This window comes from Medicago sativa, chromosome 2 (genome assembly GCF_051527215.1).
Source record: "Medicago sativa cultivar Bolivia chromosome 2, Bolivia_mono, whole genome shotgun sequence".
NCBI classification, from domain to species: Eukaryota; Viridiplantae; Streptophyta; class Magnoliopsida; order Fabales; family Fabaceae; genus Medicago; species Medicago sativa.
In genome coordinates, this window is record NC_140750.1 from 31,857,994 (window position 1) to 31,870,472 (window position 12,479).

The 12,479-nt window shown below is 30.0% G+C and overlaps 1 protein-coding gene across 1 annotated transcript; it reads left to right on the top strand.

Annotated features, from left to right (window-relative positions):
* Positions 1-6,236: 6,236 nt before the first annotated feature.
* LOC146946270 (protein FAR1-RELATED SEQUENCE 5-like) lies at positions 6,237-9,890 on the top strand. The gene is made up of 3 exons (XM_085744413.1): positions 6,237-6,451; positions 7,183-9,544; positions 9,637-9,890. The coding sequence occupies exon 2, from the start codon at positions 7,186-7,188 to the stop codon at positions 9,538-9,540; it is 2,355 nt and encodes a 784-aa protein (XP_085600539.1). The 5' UTR covers positions 6,237-6,451; positions 7,183-7,185; the 3' UTR covers positions 9,541-9,544; positions 9,637-9,890.
* Positions 9,891-12,479: the final 2,589 nt, after the last annotated feature.

The window sequence follows — 12,479 nt, forward strand, 5'->3', positions numbered from 1 at the left end:
ACTAAGAAACTAGTCGAGATACCCGTGCTACAGCACGGGTAGCGCGGCTTCGCCGCGCTGTATGGCCGCGGCTCCGCCGCGTGTCGCGTCTCTGTTGCGCTTGTCAAAGTGATTTTTTTGTCCATGGTGAAAATATGTAAAGTATTTAAAACATAATAATGTATATATTGATCGGTAGTAATGAAAAATTATAAAATAATTAAATTTTAATATGAACAAATATATATTAAATTTTAGTATTGACGATATTAAAAAAGCTAATAAATAAAAATAATCATAGTTTTTATTTACTAATATGTTTTAGTGTGAAAAATATTAATAAGCATCCCGTGAAAAATCATAATTAATGTATTATATAATATTGTTATCGTAAAATATATTTCATATAAAAACATATGCTAACATATTCAAGTAAAAAAAATAGTGAGATATATTTTTGTTAATATATAGTTCATACACTCATATACATTTTATCAATATATAGTTCTCATTAGATTTCAGAAATAAGAATATATTAATATATTCCCGTAAAACAAACATATACTCATATATCTTTATAAAAAAAAACATATACTCATATATATTTTTATTAATATATAGTCCATACACCCACATATACTTTATTAATATATTAATAAAACTTAGGCAGTCGCGGTGTTTAAATAGCGATATTAAAAAATACTAATTAAAACTGATCGCTCATTATAGTTATTAAAATGGGTCCTATGTTACAATTGTACACTCCAACGGGTTTTTATTGATACATTTTTTATAAAAAAAACAACAGAAAAAATTGAACTATGATTAATCATAGTATATTATAATTTTTTTTGTTTGTTTTAGTATTGACAATATTAAAAAAATGAAAATACATTTCACAAATAAACATATACTAACATATTCCCGTATAAAAACATATAGGGAGATATATTTTTATTAATATATAGTTCATAGACTCATATATATTTATCAATATATAGTTCCCATTAGATTTCTGAAATAAGAATATACTAATATATTCCCGTAAAACAAACATATACTCACATATATATATTTTTATTAATATATAGTTCATACACCCACTTATATTTTTTGAATATATTAATAAAACTTAGGCAGTCGTGGTGTTTAAATAGAGATATTAAAAAATACTAATTAAAACCGATTACTCGTTGTAGTTACTAAAATGGATCCCGTGTTACAATTGTACACTCAAAATGATTTTTTTACTGATACATTTTCATAAAAAAACAACGGAAAAAATTGAAGTATGATTAATCATAATATATTGTATTATTGTTCTTGTTTTAGTATTGAGATATTAAAAAAGCTAATAAATGAACATATATTTCATAAATAAATATATACTAACATATTGAGATAAAAAAATATATAGTGAGATGTATTTTTGTTAATATATAGTTCATATACTCATTTGTATTTTATCAATATATAGTTCCCATTAAATTTCAGAAATAAGAATATATTAATATATTCCCATAAAACAAACATATACTTATATATATTTTTATTAATATATAGTCCATACAACCACATATATATTATTAATATATTAATAACACTTAGGAAATCGCGATGTTTAATTAGAGATATTAAAAAAATTAATAATTAAAACTGATCCCTTGTTGTAGTTACTAAAATGGGTCTCGTGTTACAATTGTACACTCCAATGGATTTTTTAGTGATACATTTAAAAAAAACAGAAAAAATTGAAGTATGATTAATCATAGTATATTATAATATTGTTATTGTTTTAGTATTGGTGATATAAAAAAAGCTAATATATAAAAATAATCATAAATTTTATTTACTAATATGTTTGAGTGTGAAAAATATTAATATGTGTCCCGTGAAAAATATAATTAACGTATTATATAATAGTGTTATCGTAAATACAAAATCATATTCTGCTATAACAACAACACTTGTTAGTTTCCTCTATAAAAATAAACTTGTTAGTAAAACCGAATTGAAAATTAGTAGAGAAAATGGAATTGAAAAAGAAGAGAGATAATGAAAAATGAAAAAAAGTTGGTAAGAAAAAGATAAGAGAGGAGAGTAAGATTGGGAGAGAAAAGTTTATTATTAAAAAAATAAAGGTAAGATATTAAAAAAATAGAGATATTAAAAAATCACTAATTAAAACCGATCACTCGTTGTAGTTACTAAAATAGGTCCCGTCAATTGTACACTCCAATGATTTTTTTAGTGATACATTTTCATAAAAAAACAACGGATAAAATTGAAGTATGATTAATCATAGTATATTGTAATATTGCTTTTGTTTTAGTATTGACGATATTAAAAAAGTTAATAAATGAAAATATATTTCATAAATAAATATATATTAACAAATTGTCTTAAAAAACATATAATGATATATATTTTTGTTAATATATAGTCTATATACTCATTTGTATTTTATCAATATATAATTCCCATTAAATTTTAGAAATAAAAATATATTAATATATTCCCATAAAACAAACATATACTCATATATATTTTTATTAATATATAGTCCATACATCCACATATATTATTAATATATTAATAAAACTTAGGAAATCGCTATGTTTAATTAGAGATATAAAAAAATACTAATTAAAATTGATCACTATGTACACTCCAACGGGTTTTTTAGTGATACATTTAAAAAAAACAACAGAAAAAATTGAATTAGATATATATTATTAATATATTAATAAAACTTAGGAAATCGCTGTGTTTAATTAAAGATATAAAAAAATACAAATTAAAACTGATAACTCGTTGTAGTTACTAAAATGGGTCTCGTGTTACAATTGTACACTCCAACGGGTTTTTTAGTGATACATTTAAAAAAAACAGAAAAAATTGAAGTGTGATTAATAATAGTATATTATAATAGTGTTCTTGTTTTAGTATTGACGATATGAAAAAACGTAATAAATAAAAATAATCATAGATTTTATTTATTAATATGTTTGAGTGTGATTAATCATAGTATATTATAATATTGTTATTGTTTTAGTATTGACGATATGAAAAAACCTAATAAATAAAAATAAACCCATTTTTTTTTATTAAAATGAGTCTCGTGATATAATTGTACACTCCAACGGATTTTTTAGTGATACATTTAAAAAAAACAACAGAAAAAATTGAAGTATGATTAATCATAGTATATTACAATATTGTTCTTGTTTTAGTATTGACGATATGAAAAAACCTAATAAATAAAAATAATCATAGATTTTATTTATTAATATGTTTGAGTGTGAAAAATATTAATATGTGTCCCGTGCAAAAACATAATTAACGTATTATATAATAGTATTATCGTAAAATACAAAAGTGTAATCTGCTATAACAACAACACTTGTTAGTTTCCTCTAAAAAAACTTGTTAGTGAAACCAAATTGAAAATTAGTTGAGAAAATGGAGTTGAAAATGAAGAGAGAAAATGAAAAATGAAGAAAGTTGGTAACAAAAAGATAAGAGAGGGGAGTGAGATTGAGAGAGAGAAGTTTATTATTAAAAAATAAAGTTGAGAGAAAAATTTATTATTAAATAAATAAAAATGAGAGAGAAAAGATTATTATTATAAATAAAGAAATATGAGAGAGAAAAGTTTATTATTAAATAAAGAAAGGTGAGAAAATGAGTTTTAGTAAAGTGAATTTTAATAGTGGGAAAACATTAAGTAATTTTAGTGATACATTTAAAAAAAACAAAATAAAAAATTGAAGTATGATTAATAAATAAAAATAAACCAATTTATTTATTAAAATGGGTCTCGTGTTAAAACTGTACACTCCAACGGGTTTTTTAGTGATATGTTTGAGTGTGTAAAATATTAATATGTGTGCCGTGAAAAAACATAATTAACGTATTATATAATAGTGTTATCGTAAAATACAAAAGTGTAATATGCTATAACAACAACACTTGTTAGTTTCCTATAAAAAAAACTTGTTAGTGAAACCAAATTGAAAATTAGTAGAGAAAATGGTGTTGAAAATGAAAAGAGAAAATGAAAAATGAAGAAAGTTGGTAAGAAAAAGATAAGAGAGGAGAGTGAGATTGAGAGAGTTGAAAATGAAAATAGAAAATGAAAAATGAAGAAAGTTGGTAAGAAAAAGATAAGAGAGGAGAGTGAGATTGAGAGAGAAAAGTTTATTATTAAAAAATAAAGTTGAGAGAAAAGTTTATTATTAAATAAATAAAAATGAGAGAGAAAATATTATTATTATAAATAAAGAAAGATGAGAGAGAAAAGTTTATTATTAAATAAAGAAAGGTGAAAAAATGAGTTTTGATAGTGGGAAAGGGGTTTTAATAAAGTTGATTTTGATAGTGGGAAAGGGGTTTTAGTAAAGTGGATTAGTAAAGTGGATTTTGATAGTGGATTTGACAAAAATAACCTTAAAGTTGTAAAGGAAAAAATTTGGAAGAAAAGTAGGTATGGGTAGTTAAGTAATTTTGGTAGATACTTGTTTCTATATAATATAATAGAGTAGGTATGGGTAGTTAAGTAATTTTGGTAGATACTTGTTTCTATATAATATAATAGATGAATAAAAAGATAAATAAAGGTATATGCTGATAAATAGATAAAATAATAAAATAATCTTTGTGTTTAGTTGAATGGGTCTAATTACATCATACAATCTAAGTAGTTATATGCAAAAGCTATAGCCAAACACCGTAGCCTACAAGCTCAACTAACTTCGAGGGTAGCGTGTGATTTTCCCTCATTGGGTGGACCATGGCACCCCACCTTCGACTTTGAGTCTTCCCCTTCATGAAATAATCCGATGACACATTCTTTTTCGTACATAACTCCACTATAAAGTGATTCCTTTCTCATCCTATTTGCGGTTAATGATGCTACAAACATGGAATGTGGATTTTGTGCATCGTTGTCTAGTCCCACTTAACTTTGACTTATTATGAGGTTCTTACGACCAACATCCTTAGACAGTGATCTTTAGAGCACATGTTAATACTTTTCTAAAACCAAGCCTTAATGAATTTATTTAGATTTGGTCATGTCACAATTTCATACATTCACATAAACAATATATCAATGGACATTGAATAAAATATTATACGAATATATCAATGGCCATTGGATAAATATTATATGAACATAAACAATATATCAATGGACATTGAATAAAATATTATACGAATATATCAATGGCCATTGGATAAATATTATATGAAATAGATTGCAAATTTGGTATTTTAGAGTTTAAATAAATGAAATTGTGCTTGTTCTGCAACGTTGGATGTACACTGATCAACGATTATCGATGTGTTGATTGCACGTGAATTAGTGACCGTAAAAATCTAATCCAAAATAAACATTAGTTATTTTGACCTAAAACGAAAGATATTACGTTCTATGTTTTAAAATGATGTTATAGATGCAAAGTACTTACTGCTGTTTAACAATATATAATTTTCGTTGGAGAGTTGTTGAGCTTGAGCATACAATCTTTTAACCATTTGTTGAGCATCCTCTGAGACCAAACCACACAATGGTCATATTTTTTTAAGTTACGAAGAAAAAATTACTTGCCTTATTTGTGGGAGTCTAAAACCCAATAAAGAATGTAATCTCAAGCCAGTGGAATATCCAAATATGGGATAATTAATCTATGGGTAAATACATTTTTTAAACCAAAGCTCGTACTCTAAGATGCATGTGGATTTTTAAGTACACTTGCAGAAACCCAATACAACAGTGAATCCCCCTTTGATCTAAAACTTCTAATAAACAAGTTAATCTTGCCATTTCCAATTTCGTGCTTAGACTTTTTTATTCCCTTACACATGCAATGTGACTGACAACTGAACATTGGTAATTATTGATTGAATGATTATTGTTTTATAAATGAAAATAATTCATTAGTTTAACAATGAATTCTCTTTGAAAAAGATAAAACAATGAAGTGAGATGATTGATGGATGGTATTCACATGTAGACAGACTGCATGTTCCGGAATTAAATGTTTGGTCGGTCTTTACTTTTTTTTTTCGTGAGAGAGGGTTACAAATCCCCTATGGTGAGCAAGTAGATTTTTACCGGCAATTACAAGTTCAGCAGGTTTATAATATATATTTTCCCATTTTTACTTTTATTTAATGAAAATTAAAATTAACACTTAAATCTTCATTACATACATCCTTACCTTTTGTCCAAAAACAACACTCACGTCACGTCCTTATCTTCTTCTCATTCAACAACCAAAATTGAGTTTTAAGAAAAAAAACATATATTAATTACAAAAATCAAGATCTGTTCCATCTTCTTACAAACAAATATGCAACACATTCCTTAAGAACAAATCTGTTCTGTTGTCTTTCCAATTGAGTTCAAGTGAAAGTAGCATCCTGAGATCCAAACCAAGCAAAGCTAAGGGACTCTTTGTGTTGTTAGGTACTTACCAAAATTAAGTTTTATTTTTATTTTTTTTATGTTCCTTCAAACTGAATTCTTCTGTTATTTATGTTTTTGTATTTGTGTTTTTGAAATTTAAGTATAAATTCATGATTTTTCACCATTATATTTGGCATTGATGGCCATATGTGTATGCGGTGCTTATTTATGTGTCAGATCTGTTCTTAGATGTAACTAGTACTAAGTGCAAATTTTTTTTGAAGATACTCAAAACAGCTTATATAATTTTAAACAGTTTTTTATTATTTTTCTTCCAATTCTCACCATTTAAAAAAAAATCTGTAACAAATAAAGACAAACTTCTAAATTTTTATCTCGTAAAAACACTGTAACAAAGAGACTTTGTGTTATGAGAACCCAGCTTATTGAATCTAAAAAAAATAAATTGATGCTAATTATTGGTGTTTAGTAAAGACAGATTTTGTTTTGCTGACTTGTGTGCAGATTCCTTCATCCATGTGACAGTTCACCGTGTATATATTGAAAATGTGGTATTGCAGTATTTTCAGAGACTATTTGTCTCCCACATTAATTAAAAAGAGATAATTTTATCTCTAAAACTCGTTTGTTTTCCCATTAACCTTTTTCATTCCTTTACCTACTGATGATATTATGGATGATGAGGAAGTAAATAAAAAGTGATTATTAGGTATTTACATTTGAAGCGAGGTTTCAAATTTATGATTGTTAAAATTATGCTTCTGTTGTAGGTTATGGAGGAGGTAACAGAAAGTTCAGCTGACAGTAATGACAATATTAACATCGAGGGAATGGACGAAGCTTCAGACGAAGGAGATAATATGGATGACAATGGGGCTAATGAGTGTGATGGAGATTTAGAAGCGAGTAGCGATTCATCCGAGTCTAATGGGAATGCTATAGTCATAAATGGCATCGGTGATATTTTAAAGATGGACATGAAAAACATTTCTGTAGATGTAGTTGAAAGGTTTGACTTTGCTGATTTAGATGTTGCATATAATTTCTACTCATGGTATGCAAGGATAAACGGATTTTCTGTTCGGAAGACCCAAGTTCTGAGGGACCGTTTGGGTAATGTTCTGCAGCAAACTTTTGTTTGTTCACGGGAAGGTTTTAGAGAGAACAGGGGATTGACCTTGGAGAGGCGGAAGCGAGAACCCAGAAATGATACCAGGTGTGGATGTTCTGCAAAATGTCGTGTCCACATAGACATTGTTTCGAAGCGTTGGTATGTGACCGTATTTGAATTTGCGCATAACCATGAGCTGTTGGATGGTTTGCTATGTGGTCTTTTACCGGCACATAGAAAGCTAACACCAACTGATTTGATTGAGATTGAAAAGTATAAGAATGTTGGTGTAAGACCATATCAAACGTATGGTGCAATGGCTAATTCATCAGGTGGTTTTCACAAGTTAGGTTTTGTGAAAAAGGATTTGTATAATCAATCAGGAAGACAAAGGAAATTAGTTTCATCTGACTCTTGCGGTGCACTGAAGTATCTTCATATGCTTCGTACAAAAGACCCTTTAATGTATGTTGCACATACTGTAGACAAAGATAAGAGGCTTGAACGTCTTTTTTGGTGTGATGGAGAAAGTCGTATGAATTATGAAATTTTTGGTGATGTATTGGCCTTTGATGCAACCTATAGGAAAAACAAATACAATTGCCCGTTTGTTATTTTCTCCGGTGTTAATCATCATAACCAAACTGTTGTCTTTGCGACAGGTTTAGTTACGAGAGAGACGGAAGAGACATATGTTTGGTTGTTGGACCAATTCGCGACTGCTATGAATGGTAAGGCTCCTTTATCCGTAATAACTGACGGTGATGTTGCTATGAAAAATGCCATAAAGAGTATATTTCCAAAAGCACATCATAGATTATGTGCTTGGCATCTTCTACGGAATGCATCATCGAATGTTGGGATTACTGATTTCATGTCATATCTTAAAAGATGCATGTTGGGTGATATGGAAGTGAATAAGTTTGAAGAACTATGGGAAGAGATGGTTGAAAAATTTGGTCTGCAAGACAACAATTGGATCAATGAGATGTATGCAAAAAAAAGAATGTGGGCGACTGCTCATATCAAAGGAGAATTTTTTGCAGGTATACGAACCACGTCTCGGTGTGAGGGTTTACATAGTCACATAGGCCAGTTTGTGCATTCAAGAATTAACTTGACTGATTTTGTCCAGCAATTTCATAGGTGCCTTACATATTTTCGATTTCGAGAGATTGAGTCCGACTATCATTCCAACTATGGTCAACCCGTATTGCAAACTAGTTTGCGATTCATTGAGAGATCAGCAACGAACCAGTTTACAAGGGAGATTTTCTTCCTTTTTCGTAATGCTTTGAAAAAATCTTTGATGTTGAGAATTATTGAAATTCAAGAGATGTCCATGGGTTCTATCTACAAAGTTTCAAAGTACTGTGGAAATGGAAGTGTCTGGCACGTTACACATTGTGAAACTCCTGTAGATTTCAAATGTTCGTGTCTTAGGATGGAGTCGTTTGGACTGCCTTGCGATCATATTATTGCTGTTTTGATGTATCTGGATTTTGATCACCTTCCAAAGAATCTAGTTTTACACAGGTGGACAAAGTTCGCTACAGATACAGTTCGAGCAAGATACACAAATGGTTCACACTATTGGGATTCTCAAATTGCTTCAAGGTATGCGGGAATTATTCAGTTGTCGAAGGATGTGGCTGAGAGGGTTTATCAAGATGTAGAAGAGTACAACCACATTGTAGATTTTCTTAGTGCTGAACTTTTGAGGTTGAAGAATAAAACAACAGCTGTTGGTATTGATGCTAGCACTGGGGTACAAAATGTAGTCGTCGACGAAAGTTTACTGGACCCTACTTGTGTGAGGACTAAAGGGTGTGGATCTAATCCAATTGCTACGCCTGGTGGAAGTAGGCGTCCTCAATCATGTAGTCAGTGTGGTGTGATAGGACACAATAAACGATCATGTCCTAAAGGAGTCAACAACGGTGAAAATGCATGCACTTCTAGTGCAACAATTTATGAAATTAATGAAGATGATGAAGAAGGAGATCTTGAGCTGTGATAAAGTAAGTTAAATAACATTGAAGCATGATTATGATTACAGTTAGTTTAATTTAGTTTGAACTTATTATCTTATGAATATTATTTACTGATGCAGATTGGAATGAGCTCGTAGTTGATGTTGGTTAAAACCTTATATGGAGCAACTGTCAAGACGGTGGACACCGGTGGGTTTATGGTTAATGTATTGTTTGTTTGTAGTCTGGAAAATCATTTGTAGTATGTCTACTTATGTACTTTTGTTGTGTTAGTGATGTAATGTGGATTCCCCTCACCAAAAAGACAATGTGTTACTTATATGTGCGTTGATGTGTTGTGGTTTAATGGTATCAATGACATTTTCTTATGAAATATTATGTTGTTTAGAATATTGAATGTGTTTTATGTGTTGGCATATCTATTTATGGATGCCTGTTGCGGCGCTTCTGTTATTAAATGATAGTTATTATGAATGGTGCTGGAGTCCTAGAGAGTGTCTGATTCGGTAAGAGTTTTGTTTCGGAAGTTTAGAGGTTGACGCTGGGGTATGCGGTGCGTGTTGTGTGCGGTTTGTGTGCTACAGTTTTGTATATGTTAGCCTCAGGTCTGCCTTCTGTTAGCAGTGGCTGTTTTTTCTGGTTTTTTCCTTCTACAGGCTTTCTGTTGTGTGCTGTAGGAGTTTTTTGTTGTTGTTAGTTGGGTTTCTGGTATTTCAGTGCCTGTTATTTTGTTCTTGTTCTGCTGCCGTTTCAGATTTAATACGCAACAGCTGTAGTGGTGGTCACATTGGGGCTTATGCTGTTGCTAATAGACAATCAAACAGAGGTAGAATATGTTATTTTTTTTGCAGATGTTTTACTTCAGGAAATGCTGCTTAGGAAGGTTATGCTATGTATGATGCTAGCTTGTGTCTTCTTGGAAGATTTGCTATTTGGAAGAATTGTGTCTCTAAATCTTTAATAATAGTACCATAATGTGTTTTTGTGGTAACAAATGCAATGCCACAATTAAATTCAGTTTATGTTTTCATTAGCTAGAGAACTTTTTCATAAGAGATTACTCTGTGTGAGTTTATGTTCTCATTAGCTAGAGAAGTTTTTCAAGAGATTACTCTTTGTGAACTTTAGTTTCAGCTTGATGAAATAAAATTTGAAGTTGTGGTTATTAGCTCTTTTGCTTATTCTTGAAGTTGATAAGCTATATTGAATGTTGATCCCTCATTTCAACATCTATAGAATAATATTTTATTCTGAAATGATGAATGTTTATTTTAAATTCTGTTAGTTTGAGTCGGTGAATGTTGTCAAAAATTCGATGGATATACTCAATATGCTGTTATGAAATTTTATTTGGACTGCATCAATAATATTTTCTACAGGACTGCATCAAATTGAAGTGACAGTGAGAGGATACATAATGAACAATGTAGTGAGAAACCATGATTTGTGAAGAAACATAATGAACAATGTAGTGAGAAACCATGATTTGTGAAGAATTGCTCTTTCAAACCAGAGCACGAGATATATTTAATAGTAAAGCAAAAAAAAAACTTTCCCGAAGCCACTGCACCAGTACCTCACAACCATGCTTAGAAAACACTACAAACAGTCCCTAGAAGGCAGAAAATAACACGCATAAAAAACATGAAGGCGGGCTCAATAATGCTTGGCAGCTGCACAAAACAAAGACCAACTCCAGAAAAATTGGAAGCTTAATGAACTGAGATACAATGACTAATCATTTCATATATCTTGATTATCAAATAATGGGTGTAAAATAATATTTTTGCTAGAATGATTATAGATTTGTATGGATTCTTTAATTTCAGGATACCAGTTGCAGTTAGTAAACATGTTACATAACATAAGCTGATTTCATATTGGCATGAACATGAAGTGACAACTATTAGAGACCGCACTGAAACATTAGACGAATAATGCAATTAATTAAGTTAATAGTTTAGTCATTACTGAAATTTATTCTATCAATTTCTTTGGAAAAAAAAAGAACTGGCAAAGTTAAAGATATGCTGTATTTCTGAAACTGTATTTGGTAGAATAGACATGCCGACCCTCTTGTGAAAACGCAAGATATTTAAAAATATGGTTCAGTTTGATAAGGTTTTACAGTACCATTACCATAACAGTTTCAAAACAGGGATCTGAAGATCTTATTTCTACTATACAAAGTACTTCTGAAGATCTTATTTCTACTTTACAAAGTGCTTCTGAAAGGATTAACAATTATGATGCTGAAAGATTTAGTACAAAAACGTACAATGTCCAACCTAAACCTCTATTCTCTGCTTTAGAATTGAGGTCACTTGCAATGACTTCAAGAAGGTCATTCCTGATGCACTATTTGCCTCTTCTACAACATGGGAACTTCCAGGTTATTGAAGTTTGAATATACGGAAGTAAGAAAACTAGAATCTACAAAAGTACTAGTTATTAAGCAATGACATATTCAATAATTCAAATGCTTATTCAGTTAAGAAAACCAAGCAAAACCCTACTGAGACATTAATCTACATCTCAAAACAATAATATCTACTTCAATTAATTCCCTTCTTACCCTTGCCTAAGAAACAATCATCAGAAATTGGAAGCTTTCTATTGTTCAATGTGTAAGCTGTTGTCATAAGAGATGATTTCATCATTGCAGGTGACCAATCTTTATGAACTGATTTAATCAACACGGCTACGCCGCTAACATGAGGACAAGACATTGAGGAACCAGAAACAATGTTGAATATGACTCTTCTTTTGTCACTTTTGATCATACTTGGAGTAGTTTTTGATGGCCATGCAGCTAAGATGTTAACAGCAGGTGCTGTTACATCTGGTTTGATAATATCTTGAGCTATTATCAAACCAGAGCCTCTAGAAGAAAATGCTGCCACTACTGGTGCAATGTTACCATACCTTGTTCCTAGATATGAAATTGAAGCTGTTGGTTTTT